The sequence below is a fragment of the Carex rostrata genome, chromosome 15 (assembly GCF_964058835.1).
Source record: "Carex rostrata chromosome 15, lpCarRost1.2, whole genome shotgun sequence".
In the NCBI taxonomy this organism is placed as follows: Eukaryota; Viridiplantae; Streptophyta; class Magnoliopsida; order Poales; family Cyperaceae; genus Carex; species Carex rostrata.
In genome coordinates this window covers 8,768,722-8,783,135 of record NC_135932.1, presented here as the reverse complement: position 1 = coordinate 8,783,135, position 14,414 = coordinate 8,768,722, and the positions used below count along the sequence as shown (strand labels likewise).

Here is a 14,414-nt window from a genome sequence, read left to right as displayed (position 1 = left end):
CTCAACTGTTTTGAGCTCTTTTTGTTTTTATTTCACTATTACATCACTTATGTAATGGACCATATTATGAATGAAATACAGACCAGACTCATATTTTTCTTAAAAAAAATCATAAATTATAACTTTTGGATAAGTATGTACAGGAATTAGTCAGTAGTCAGCGTTCAAGTTATATTAATAATACAGGGACCATTGTGAGCAGGAAGGATTTTGAAACAAATTAAGAGATGATCATAATACAACATCTCATTAATGTTGCCAAGTAAAGATGACAGAGAAAAATATTTATTGATAAGAAACAATCACACACGATTATCAGTAGTAAAATTAGTGTTATTTTGTCATCCATGTAATACAATTTTCTTTAAATAATTCATTGATTGTAAGGACAAAAGGTGGGGTGAGAGATGAGAATTTGCTGCTCTTCTCTAAGAAAAGCAGGTCCCTTCATCCAACCGTTCAAATAGTTTCAATGGTTGGATTTGAAGGGAAGAGAAGAGCAGATTTCATCTCCAAATTTGAACGGTTAAAAAACATTTGAATCAGGAGCGGAGGCAGATTTTAAGTAACGGGGGTTAAACCTCGAGAATTTTGTATAGAGATCAATCATATAAAATTTTCACGAAAAAATATGGAGTGATCAACTTATAGTATTCATAGTATTTATTATAAATTATATAACAAAGCCATGTCAACATATAATTTTTTTGAAAATGAATGGAAGTCAATTGATCCTCATTCATTGAGAGTGGATCCACCTCTAATTTGAATGATTGGGATAAAGAAAAACATATTTATGCTTTTTTTGAAGAAGAGTAGAGTAGCAGATTTAGTTCCAAAAAAAAATGTTAGAAGTTGCAGTTACGGGTGAAAACAATATGGATAATATCCGGCTGCATTCGAAAATTTAGATGTCGATATCTGATATTCAAGTATCTGTGTCGATAAGGATATTGATACGGTTTTACGTTTCAATTATCCGTATCCGAATAGTGGATATATACAATGTATTTTAATATATATTATGAAAAATTTATGTTATTCACCATTATAATTAGATAAATATTATGAATTTTAATATTTTTTAATACTGTTTTAATAAATATCTAATCTAATTTAGATCCACATCCATATCCATATCCGTCTGATATCCGATCTGTATCCGTATCTGTATCCGTATCTGAAAAATAAAATTAATGATATAGATATGATTTTACTACTATCCGTTCCGTTTTCACCCCTAGCTGCACTACATGTTAAAATTCTGGCTCAGCGCTGCTTATGGAAGTGATTTTGGTGATGAAGACGCACAGAAAATGAATTCATATCACCTAAAGTAACCTAAATTCTGAGTTTAGATTTGGACCATTGATCAGATCTGTTTTAGCACGAATATTAAAGAAGTTCTGTGCAGTCCACATTGAATCAGATTGATCCGAATTCTAATCGTCCGATATCCACATCTAAATTCAAAATTTATTTAAGAGGATCCGGATTCAGCAAAGGAGACCGTACGTGTTTGATAAAAAAAATTATACTATTTTTGATAAATTGCTGGAGTATTAGAAAAAGAAAAAAAATGTTCGAAAATAATAAGGAGAAAATTCAATTTCTTTTTTCTATTGCTTAATAGAAAAATGTGTACGATACATAATTTAATAACACAACAATCTAAATGTGAAAATATGCAATAAAATTATTTTCTTATGAAAAAAAGTTGGAAGCTAAGTCTTGAAGACAAAAGTAAGCCGCATGGCAAAAGAAACCGTCACTAAGATTTTGCCAAACAAGGGATTCAGTTTGGACTTTGTTTATGCGGTCATTGAACGGACATGATACCACCAAATGAATAATCATAAATAATAGAAAATAATCAGTTGATTAGTTGAGAAAATCCATAACAGTTTGATCACCGCTAACGACTAATCGGCCTAAACGCACGTTTTTTACAACACTGCTAAATATATGAGTGTTTCAAGTGGGTCTTGATAGAATTAAACTGAAAAAATCATTCATTTAAAATCAATCTAATCAATCAGCTGAGATCTCAAAACTGTCTAAATCAGTCCTAATTTGAGACCCAAAACGGTCTCAATCTATTTTTTTTTTTAAATTCAAATTTAAATGACAAAGAGTTTAAACTGATTCGAATCTGAAACATCTAATTCCAAAATATATATATTTGTATGTCGAACACAAAAAATTCAAATCTTATCCAACCCAGCTTAGCTAGAGTGTTCATCGGTTCGATTCGGTCCAAACCAATTAAAATAAGCAAACCAAAAATTTATTCGGTTTTTAAAAATCAATCAAACCGAACGGAAAAATAAAATAAGAACCAAATAAAAAATACCGAAATAAATTTCGGTTTGTTCGATTGAACCGAAATTAGAATATTAATCATAAAAATAAACATTTATTTCTTAATTATTTGAATTTTTAAAAGATGAATTAATTTTTTTTTGCTTGATTCGGTTTAACTGGTTTCAAACCGAACAAACAATATAAATTATGTTTAATTTTTAATATTTTAAAATATTTGGTTTGGACGGAGGATTGGTTTAAAAATTTTGATTGGTTCGATCTAACTGATTTTAAAATATCTAAATTGACCCGAACTATTAAACCAGTTTAAAAAAAATAAACCAAACCAATCCATTTAATTAGAAAAACTGAACCGTTCAATCCGAACTTTCTCGGTTTAAACCAATTATACTGGTGTACTTCTTATTATGTTTTTTTTTCACTTCTTTTTAATTTTTATTTATCACTTTTGTAACTGCGACACTCCTTGCGTCATTATTAATGGAATCTGAGAGCTAGACTCTCACATTTCTTCTTAAATAGAAGAAGAAGAAACTAATTAAGCAGACAAGCAATTGAAGGTAATGGACAACTGTGTGGTGTCCTCATCCATTGCTCACGTGGCAACTTGGAGCTATTAATTATCAACAGAATTTGAACTGAATTTGGGCCAATTGGCTCTCTCTCTCTCTCTCTCTTTTGAAAAATTGGCACGAGATGCCAATTGAATATCTCTCTCTATAGACAGACACATATCAAGATTGATTAATACGCTTTCGGTAGTACTTCGGGCGAAGTGCTTACGATTCAAATTTCGAAAAATTGAATTTGAAACTTTGAACTAAGTAGCTTAATTAATAAATTAGTTATATATTGAACTTGTAGTATATCAAGTTTTACTATTTTTGAAATTGTTTTTACTATTTTTTATGATTTATGAAAGATAACAAAAAATGACATAAAATATTGATAATTTTCTTTTATTTTTAGGCCATTTTTTTTACCATCTTTCATAAATTATAAAAAATAGTAAAAATTGGTATTCTACAAGTTCAATATATTACCAATTTATTGAAATACTTAGTTTGAAATTTCAAATTCAGTTTTTTTAAAATTTGAATCGGCCAAAATGCTACCGAAAATATATTAGTCAATCTATATATATTATTTAACATAATTGAATCAATTATCAGCATACCTAGATTGTCCCTCTCTAAAATAGACAAACAAAAAGCCATTATATACGCTAAAGCAGCCTTGACCAATGACAAAATAAAAGAGCTGCATATATCGTTCTGGAACCTTTTTTATTGAAGAGTAAGGCATAAGTACGGTTATGGATAAAATAAGGTCTTTTGTGAATTGGTTATATAAAGAACTTGTGGAATGGGGCTAGCAAAAAAACTCGTGGCTTGTGGCCCGCTTGGTATTCGTCCGTGACTCGATTGATGACAACTTGTTCGTTAGTGGACCGAATTAAAATTAGCTCGCTCGCCACAGACTCGAGCCAAAATTTATGAGTTTGAGTTTGACCTACATCGGCACGAGCCAGCTCAGTTATTAACGAGCTATTTAATATACGTAGTTTAATAGTTTAATCGGATTCGTTTACTTCATATTGGAGATATTATGGTCTATGGATGTTATAGCTAGTGGTATGGTAATTACACTTTGGGCTGTACTTAAGTTAATTGATAATTTTGTATGGAACATATGTGAATTAATTATAAGCAACTAAGTTAATTTGTATGAATTTGTTTGATTTGGTATGCATGAATTTATTATGTGAGTATATTTGTATGAATTTAGGATTTTGATATTTTTGTATGTATGAATTTAGCTGTAAACTTAATTTATAGTAGTTGATTTGCTTAATTGCAGTTGAATTAAGAGTATTTATCAATAATTAGTCATATAAATATTGTTTTGTTTTGGCCATAATTAATAAGATGTTTTATGAAAATTTAAGATATAATATGAAAGAAAATATACAAATTTATAAATCTACCAAGCTGATAACGAGCCAGCTCCGCTCACTCGGACAAGCCACGAGTCAGTCTTGAGCAGCAATTTCAGCTCAGAACCTAAAATTCAAACTCGCTCGCCCAGCTTGATCTATAAACAAGCTGATTACGAGTGAGACCTAACTCACTCTTTAGCAGCTCGTTGCCACCCCTATTGTGGAATATCAATTTTACTAATTTTGAAACTTATTTTTTATTTTTTATAATTTATGAAAGATGAAAGAATAAGTCTAAAATATTAACAATTTTCTTTTATTTTTAAGCTATTTTTTGTCATTTTTCATAAATCATAAAAAATATTAAAAATATTTCAAAAATAGTAAAAATTGATATTCTACAAGTTCATTATATAACTAATTTACTGAGCTACTTAAATTGAATTTTAAAATTTATACGATAGATTTTTAAAACTGTAACACTAAAGACTTTATACTATTCAAAACACTCAAAGTCTTACTCTTTATTATTGAATACACCGACCAAACCTCTTCGCTGTTCAACCAGCAAGTTAGGTTGATTCTTGACCCTATACCTACATATTGAGAGGTCTCTTTTATGAGCCGTCAGAATATTATATTTTTTTAGCGGGCATGTCAAATTAAATAGAATGGGTTATAATTACCAAACCAAAGATTATTATTAGTGGTATACACCCAAATTGTTAGTGTTCAATTCTAACATTAGGAACTTAATGATGTAATTAGCATGATTGGTGTCTCCTCACCACCAACCAAGGAAAAGATTATATATTATCTGCATTCAGAATATATATTGTAGATGGTACATTGTGGGGCTACCATTTTTACTGCCTTGAAAACAAAGCAAAGATTTCTGAGGAGAAGGTTTCATCCCTATCTCAGTGGTGGATTTGGAGGGGGCAGACATATTACATCGGATTGTTTGTGGCTCATCAAGGTCGGATTCAGTGTAGTTCAGGGGAGCAGTTGCTCCCGTCTTTCTCTGGATTTTAAAATTTTATACAAATTTATAAGTTCGGTTTAATTTTGCTCTCCTCCGGAATTTTATTTGTCTCCCTCTTTATTTTTAGTTTGTAATTAATTTTAAATTTAAGGTTAAAATTATGATAAATTTCTTAAATTCTAATTGATAATTACAATTAGTGAGAGCATTAGAAATTACAAATTAGAGTATTATTTTTATGTAATATTTAATTAGCTAATGAGTTTGAATCTGATTAACTATTTAAATTCGATTCGTTACTTTTTTGCTTCTTCCTGAGAAAAATTCTGAATCCGCCCTCATGGCTCATAATATACCTTCATGTGTGGCCGTGCGGCATATAAGCTTCGCAGCATGGTTTACTAGTAATTTTCTTTCCTGATAATTTTGGTCAAATAATTGGCTACATAAACAGTTAAATAGGATATATATATATATAAATTAACATCCATTTTGAGCTAAATAATGAAATTAGAATTGAAGATTTTGTTGGATTAATTACAAAGGTAAGTAGATTTGACAAACTATATTTCAGTTTCCAATGAAATTAGATTATGTTATGTCATATTTATCGATAAACTATTTCTGATAAATTATTATTTTCGAATTATTATGAAGTTAGGTCAATTATTGTTGATATAGTATAGTACTATTTTTTTTTGTATGAAGAGGGTTCATATATATTTTATGTTCAATAGTGTCTCAAATTTGTATTTCTTATTTTTATTAATAAAAAATTGAAGGTCAAACCATCAAACTATTTCTTATTCATAAGAAATTTATTCATTTGGGTTTCAAACTTGCAACCTCTTACACAGAGGGTATTGTTTTTGTCACTAGATCAAAGGTTGGTATTCATTGAGTAAAAGTTAGATGTTAAGTAACCTAACTATTTAATATTCACAAGTAATTCCCCCATTCTGTTTTGAACATGCGACCTCCCACATAAAGAATTTTTTTGAGTAATGGTTGAAGAACAAGCTACTCAACTATTTAATATCCACAAGGGATTTCTCTATTTGAGTTTTGAATCTACGGCCTTCTAAGCTCCTACATAGAGGGCATTTTCTTTGTTACTAGATAAAATACTGATTCTCATTGAGTAAAAATTAGATATCAAGTCACCAAACTATTTAATATCTATAAGGATTCCTCCATTCAGGTTTCGAACCCGCTATCTCCCACGCAGAGGGCATTACCTTTGTCACTAGACCAAATGCTGGTTTTCATTAAGGAAATGTTGGTTGTTAAGTCACCAAACTATTTAATATTCATAAGAATTCCTCCATCTAGGTTTCGAACCTGCAATCTCTCCCACACAGAGGGCATTACCTTTGTCACTAAATCAAATACTGATCCTCATTGATAAATATTGGAGGTTAGGAGGTTAAACCACCAAACTATATATTTAATGTCCATAAAAAATGTCCTCATTTTAGTGGCACGTACATATAATCAAAGCTTTTTGCCACATAGAATCCTTCTTAAACATTCTCTCCTTGGAGTTGTTGGATCGGCGGTTGGCCTATGTCACATCCAAACTAAAAGTTCATAAACAATGACATATAATAAAATGCTTATGCTTTTATGAAAAAAATGTTATATATGCAATTTATATTGTATGGAAACATTGCTTCTAGAAAGTAGAAATTCGAATATGTGCTAATAATTGTCTCATCTATTTTTTTTTTTTTTAAGTTAGCGGTTTTTAATGCCTACTAACAATTCGGTTGATAAAAAAAACGTATTTACAACGAATCAAGCGACTTTAATTCTTAAATCTACTTTTTTATTTTCACAAAATCTTCTAAATTACTCAAAATTACTCTAATCACCCTGAATGACCCTCTAAATTCTTAGATCTACTATTCTAATTTTGCTTATATAAACTCATAATCACTCTAAGAGCATCTACATCCCTGAAACTATTAGAGTTTCTAATCTGATGTGGCAATTTCTAATTCAGTTTCATAGATGTGGGAGAGTTTCTTATTTAGGAACTATGCATGAAAGTTTCTTATTAAGAAACTATTTATAAACTCTATGTTGGCCAAATGATTGGCTCAAATTGTTTCTCCTTTTTAATTTGTTGCTGACGTTGCTTAATAGAAACTCTAAAATGAGTTTCAGAGATGTGAGAGTTAAAAACTTTAAAGACCATAATTTCTAAAAAGTAGTTAACAGTTATTTAGAAATTCTTTTGAATTTTAGAGATGTAGATGCTCTAATACCTTAATCTTTTATTTGCAAAAAAAAAATGTAAACTCAAAAGATAGACCTTTTTTCAACATTTGCACATAAAAGCTACTTATGTAAACTCTTATGTTCAATTAATTAAGCTTTTATTTGCAAGGTAGATCAAGAAGGGTTAAGTGTCATGCAAGCATATTTCTACCAAATTGTGCTCATATACAAGTAATGACCATATGTAACTGACATCGATCACTCGTAAAATATATAAATTTAGGTTCTCCTTGACATCAACGCTAAAACCAAATAAGATCATACCGGATTATATAACACTCCATTGAAACACTTTCGTAAGGAACAATTCATAAAAATCTTAACGACAGTGCACCCTCTCTCTCTCTCTCTCACTGAAATACCAGAGCTCTCTCTCATCAAGCAACAACCCCACAAGGCCATAACCATCTAAAGTTTTAGCACAAAAACCATGGATAGTGGTACCAAGATTTTAAGAAGGTCCCTCCATGCCTTCTTCAACAACTACCACCATTTTGCCTTTGCTGCCTCTTTCATCATCCTCCCTTTCTCCTTCTCTCTTCTTCTCTCTCAATCTCTCCCCTTCTTACCGCAACCGGCATTACACTTGGCTGTTTCATCCCGTCTTCGGTTAGTTTTTGCCTCAGCCGGCTTCCCTTCGAACTGGCCTTTTTTTTCACTCCTCAATTCAAAGCTCTCTCAATCCATTTTCTCCTTCTTCCTCACCCTCCCTTTCTCTCTTTCATCCTTGCTTCTCTGCAAAGCCTTCGTTATCAGAACAATAATCCTTCTCCCTTCTAATAGAAATCTATGCACACTTTATAAATCATTGTTACATACACATTTCTTTAACTTGTTCGTCGTTCTCTTTTCCAATGCATCTGTATTTTCTCTCTTATTTTTGTTCTTCAATACTTTTGGTGCACTAAACCTGGCTACAAATCATGTTGTTTTCGCCTTATCCGCATTGGGTGTGATTCTCTATTCCATAATCGTTGCGAATACCTCTGTGGCTTGTAATATAGCATGTGTAGTGGCTGCAGTGGAGAACCGTGGTGGATACATGGCTATAATAAAGTCTCTTGTTATTTTGAGAGGTGGTACTGCCACGGCTGTTGCAGTGTCGTTACCGGCGAGTATTGCTACTGCGGCTATAGAAGCATTGTTCCAATTTAGAGTGGTGAGACCATTTAAAATTAGCGGCAATTTACACACCGGGGGATTATGCGAGGGATTGTTGATTGCTTACATGTACTCTTTGGTTGTAGTGGTTGATACAATTGTGACATGTATGGTGTACAAGAGCTTCAAACAAAATTCTGATCATTCAGACTTTGATTCATATGGAGAGATCTTGGAGAGAAAGCAAAGGGCTCTTGAGGCTTGAGGAGACCATGCTATGTTATAGTCTTGGTTAGGTTTTAAATTTTCACCTTTTACAATTTATGAAGTTTGTAAAAGAGTGTAATAGAAGAAAGAGTATCTTGAGGGTTTGAATGTGCAGATGGGTAAAGAAACGCCAGTTATACATAGTATAAGAATGACCCTTTTTTTATACAGAAATATTTTCTTACAAGACATTTGAATTTGCAAACAGAGCATTATTTATTCGTTTCCCTCTTTTTATTCAACTTTTTGCACAATTTTTAGCTAAAAGCTCATTGCGCGAACAGTTGAATAAGATCTGTATGCTTGCACAGCATAGTCACAAGATTCACGAATTATTCGCGACTTAAATCCGAATAATTCATTTTTTTGGTGATATCGAACCAAATGCCGAATTATTCGGTTGACCGAACTTTGACCAAATTAAACCCGAATATTTTCCAAATTTTATGAATTATTCGCGAATTTTTTCCAAATTTTTCCCATAATATTATTTATGATCTATATGCTTCCTAATTTCTCTGGTTTGGATAATTCCGAATCATTCCCGAATTATATCCAAATTATTCTCGAATCACGAAATTTTGATCTCGCCAAACTGAATCCAAATAATTAATTTGTTACCATGCTTGCACCTAATGCCCAACAAAAATGTGGGGATCATTTTCCAACATAAAATGACCCAGTTCTTTTATTTCAAGGTCTAAAAAAATTCCAAAAATTGGAAGCAGGGTTGAGTAGGCCCCTGACCTAGGCCCAGAAAATAGAAATGTCAATGTTGCCAGGGTACCTAAAAAAGATTTTGTTGCCCATCGTCTCTCTCTCTGTTTTCCTACTTTAATTTTCCTTTATTGATTTCAGATCTAGGTGCAGATTTATTTGAGTAAAGCACATGGTTGTTGGTTGCAACCGGAACTTTACTGTTGTATTGGGACAGCAACTGGTACATCGTTCCTGTAGAGAAGTAGAGTGGCAACAGCGACCATTATCTAATATGTTCCAAAAACATGTCAGTTTTAGTTCTATCTTTTGTCACAGCATATGTATATATACGAGGGATTTATAGTTTTGTCACTGAAAATGCAAAGCAACAAAGGCTGGTAACACGACAATTTGTTGAAATTCTTTGCAAAAGTACTTAGAAAATTGCTATTTCAAAGTCCTGGAATCTTTTAGTGTTGAAAAATTGCTACTTCACAGTGCCTGTTATACTCTGGCACAACAAAGCTGGGGTAATTTATGGCTCTGATAATCATTCTCTATTTTTGAATTTCGGAAACAATTGGCTATTAATGATAAAATTGACAAAAATGCAAACAGCAAAAGCAATTAAATACAAGAATTGATACTAATGTAATTCATGAATTCACAAATTTTAAAACAAAAATACAAAATAAGAAATTGTTGTATATACCAGGAATTTGTCCTTCTTCGATTCAATTTACAGTGTTTATTAATTAAAAGGCATGTCGCCTGAAAGAATATACACTTTTAGTAGAGAATGACCAAAAGAAAAAAAAAATCATGGATGTACAAAAGTAAAGCAAAAAAATTATGCTACATAAACTCCAACCAACACCAGAAAACAAAAAAATTGAAAAAAAAATAAAACCATACCCTCTCAAATCACCTCACTTAAGAAAAAAAGGGGGACATAATTCTTTGCTGAGAATAGAAGTCAGAGAAATAACTAACAGATATATTAGATCATGTTATTTTCCTTTTTGAACTGTAGCATGTTGCTAAAGTCTGGAGTTCTCCTAAATGAATCTTGATTACTGGGCATGCTATTCTCTAATCTGTTTTGATTGTTATTATTAGGTTGAAATACAGCACTTGACGAACTCTGACCAGTAGCCCTGGCAGCTGGTATTTCATGGTTGTGTTTGCCTTCATACGTAGTTATGACAGCTTTCGGGTCTGACGATGCTCTTTCGATGTGTTTTCTGACATTGCAGCCTGTGTAAGTGCATTTGTAATAACTCCTGCAAGTAGTACACCTCTATTAGGTCAACCTTGGAATTGAGGTCATTACTCAAGTTGAATTAATCAATAATCAAAACAAAAGAGGTTTTGACTTTTAATTCTTTTATATGCATTTGTCAACATGACTTTCATTTTATGGGTATGCAATGTATAAGACATATTGCTTAGAATATGTTTTAAATTTAGAGTTGACAAAAAGTTTATTAAGCAGCTGGATGGAACGTTCGAATTATCAAATGTAAATTATCTATTTTAAGATGGTACTGTAAAGACAAAGCTGGTACTGGTATTCAATTAAAAAAAGTAGCTGTCACATAGCTTGAAATAACACGCTAGCTGTACCAATACTATTGAATATTATTTGGTAATTACCTAATCTCCATCTTAGTTAATTAATTATCACTGTTTTTTTTACAAAAAATAAAAACTTGTGTCAATTACCAGTACCGGGTACTACTCTGGCAAACTTTTCGCTGGTTGCAGTTCACACATCAAATACATAGCAGAAATAAATTAACCTATCATACCTTGGATGAGGATTTCCTTTGACAACTTTCTGGCCGTACTTGCGCCACCTGTAACCATCATCTAGGAGATCAATCTCGCTTGTAGTTTGCACTATAATCCTAGGCTCTGTCAGTGTTCTTTGTGATGAAGATGGCACATTTCTGCTCAGTTCAAATAATTTAATTAGAAAATTATGGATACATGTGGAATGTTACTTTCTCTAATTTATCAGAAAGAGGTAGAAGTGATGTCAGTTAGGGAATATAAAATCAATACTTCCAATAATTGAAATATGCTGTCGAAAATGTCTAGAACTAAAGAAATCATATGGGCACAATAAATTAAAGAAAAAAAAGATACTGATACTTTAGAATAACTAGCAATAAGATCTCTATGCAACATATACATGAAAAAATGAATCTTCGTACTGGTGCACCACTTAAATTTATATGATACAACTTAATGGTAATGTTATCTTCCTTTCAAGCTGTAGACATCATTTGAAACTTGTCTCTATCTCTAGGAGCTTAACCTTTTGCTAATTTTGAGGCGATATAATTCAACTTCGGGACTTAATTGTTTTTTTGAAGATTCTGATACATGACTAGTGGCTATTTGCAAATGCTGGAGTAGATATACAGAAACAAGTCCGGCTAGTATGACATTGATGTTATATGACATCAACTTCAAAATTTATCGGATAGATTTCAAACAATAAATCCAAACCGTTCAAACCTATTTACTATATGAGTGATGCGTTTACATGCCAATTTCATATATTTTCGAGTTATTTTTGTATCAAATCAAGCAGTAAAAAATGTTAAAAAATGAATGTATTAAAATTAACTTAAAAACTCTTATATTTGATCACTTGACTTGATACTAAATAAACTAAAAAAATTATAAATTTTGCATGTAAACGCACAACTAATGAAGCAAATCAGTTTGAACGGTTTGGATTCTTCGTTTAAAGTCGATTCAACAGGTTTTAGAGTTAGTGTTATATAGACTGATATGACACTAATGTCATACTAGCCGGACTCTACAGAAACAAAAACTATAGACAAATAATACCTTCTATTTGCATTGTTATCTCCATCATCACCATCATCTCCTACCTCTTCGCAATCACTCGAAACGGACTCTTGATTCTTGGAATCCGTGTATTCGCTCATGTCATTTGACCCCGCACCACTACCCTCTTTGTTTCTCTTATTGGGTGGTTTCTCATGGCTATGCTTTCCTTTGTAAATTATCTCAGTTATCTGACCCTCAGCCGAGTGCTCGACCTTTTTCTTAACTGGACAATTGGTGTGTGTACACCTGTAATAGCTCCGCGGGTATTCACTTCCTTTGACCATTTTCTGCCCATATTTGCGCCAGTTGTAGCCGTCATCGGCTGGCTTGTCTACTGTAATAGATGCATGTTGGACCCGATTGTTGTTGGTTTGCGGTTTAAAGGCGGTATGAGTTGGCATCTCTTGGAATTGAGAGAAGTTGTGGTGGAGAGAAGAGGAGGGATAGTACTCCGGCTGAGAAAGAAGCTTGAACTGAGGATAGGTAGGTTGTGGTAGCATTTGTTGGCCAGTTGGCATCCCGGAATTTTGCTGAATTTTTTGTTTGAAAATTGCAAGCAGAAATTCTAATCAAATTTCAATAACCATATCAATGTATAAAGATTGATGCATTGAGAGGTTCTTGTACCGTTCTGATCAGGAGATGCACTTCATTTAATCTTAACAAAAACTGACCATTTCTATTGGCAAGGATTACATGATAATTATTTCCCATTATATAATATTGTAGAAAGAAATTAACTTGTTGCAACATCCTGTATTTTTGGACCCTTTTTTTTTTTTCAAATTTTTTTACAGGAAAAAGAGGTGCCAAATGAAATTAAAATCCAAGGTGCACCAAAATAGCTTACCAATTGATGTTGATAGAAGCCAGGTGAATCGAAAAATGGCGTTGGGCTAAAACCCGGCGATAGCAAAAAATGCTGCTGCTGTTGTTGGCTTGTCATTATACCGGCCCCCATTCTACCTCTATCATTCTCAACTCGATCATTTCCAGCAGCAGCAGCAGCAGCACCAGCACCAGCATGAACACTGGTACCACCAATTGTGCCTATTAACAATTGGGTGTATGATGAACAGTTGGGCTCATTCGCATCTACCTCATCAGCTTCCCCAGGAAATAGGCTCGATGCTAGCGTCAAAGGTCCCGGACTCTCCTCAAATGCTGGCCGAACCGGCAGTGCAACCGTCGGTCTTGTGTTCGAGTTTATTGATCTTGCCTTCTCTTCCTGGCTCTTTGCATCGGCCATCCGAGGCCGGTGATGATAAGGTCTAAATTGAAAGCCTTTACTAGGTCTTTTTCAGGTCTTGAGAATTTTTCTTCCTGTGGTTATGTCTATGCTATTTGGAGAAGAGGTTTTTGTGAGAAGACTTTTTGGGGTTTGGTAGCGTTGACTTTGGTTCTTGCTGGTATACAAGTCCTTCTTGTTTAATTAAAAGAAAATAAAAATATGTGTAAAGCTGTTATTGGAGGGTTGTTGTCAATTGTGTTATCTAATTAATATCTAATTAATTGGCCTTTGTTATTACAGCCGAGAAAAAGATAGAATTTAATTCTTGTGCCCCTACTTTAAAACATTTCAATTACTTGTCCTCTCAACGTTGTACAATACAAATGGCATGAATATTCTACTTGCCCATTATGAAAACATTTTTTTTTTTCTGGAGTGTATGATCGTGCCAATGACTTCAACCTAGGGGTGCAAACGGATCGGATAGTGGGAAAATTATATCCGTATTTGCTTTTAATTTTTGAATACGGATACGGATCGGATATCGGATATCCGTAGATTTATACATAAATATTTTTATAATTTATGATAAACTATATGATATATCTACTATTTGGATACGGATAATTAAAATTCAAAATCATATTTGTATCCGTATCCACACGAATATTTGAATACCAGATATCCGTATCTAATTTTCTGATACGGATGCGGAT

At 32.6% G+C, this 14,414-nt stretch overlaps 2 protein-coding genes across 2 annotated transcripts; one reads left to right on the top strand and one right to left on the bottom strand.

The window, feature by feature from the left end:
- The first annotated feature begins 7,962 nt into the window (after positions 1 to 7,962).
- LOC144566676 (uncharacterized) lies at positions 7,963 to 8,898 on the top strand. The gene has a single exon (XM_078316703.1). It carries the CDS (start codon positions 7,963 to 7,965, stop codon positions 8,896 to 8,898), a length of 936 nt encoding a protein of 311 aa, XP_078172829.1.
- A 1,386-nt stretch (positions 8,899 to 10,284) lies between these two features.
- Positions 10,285 to 13,830, bottom strand: LOC144566778 (putative WRKY transcription factor 26). Its single transcript, XM_078316805.1, has 4 exons — positions 13,318 to 13,830; positions 12,465 to 12,997; positions 11,411 to 11,551; positions 10,285 to 10,882 (listed from the first exon to the last, which is right to left on the bottom strand). The coding sequence occupies exons 1-4, from the start codon at positions 13,714 to 13,716 to the stop codon at positions 10,600 to 10,602; spliced, it is 1,356 nt and encodes a 451-aa protein (XP_078172931.1). The 5' UTR covers positions 13,717 to 13,830; the 3' UTR covers positions 10,285 to 10,599.
- Positions 13,831 to 14,414: the final 584 nt, after the last annotated feature.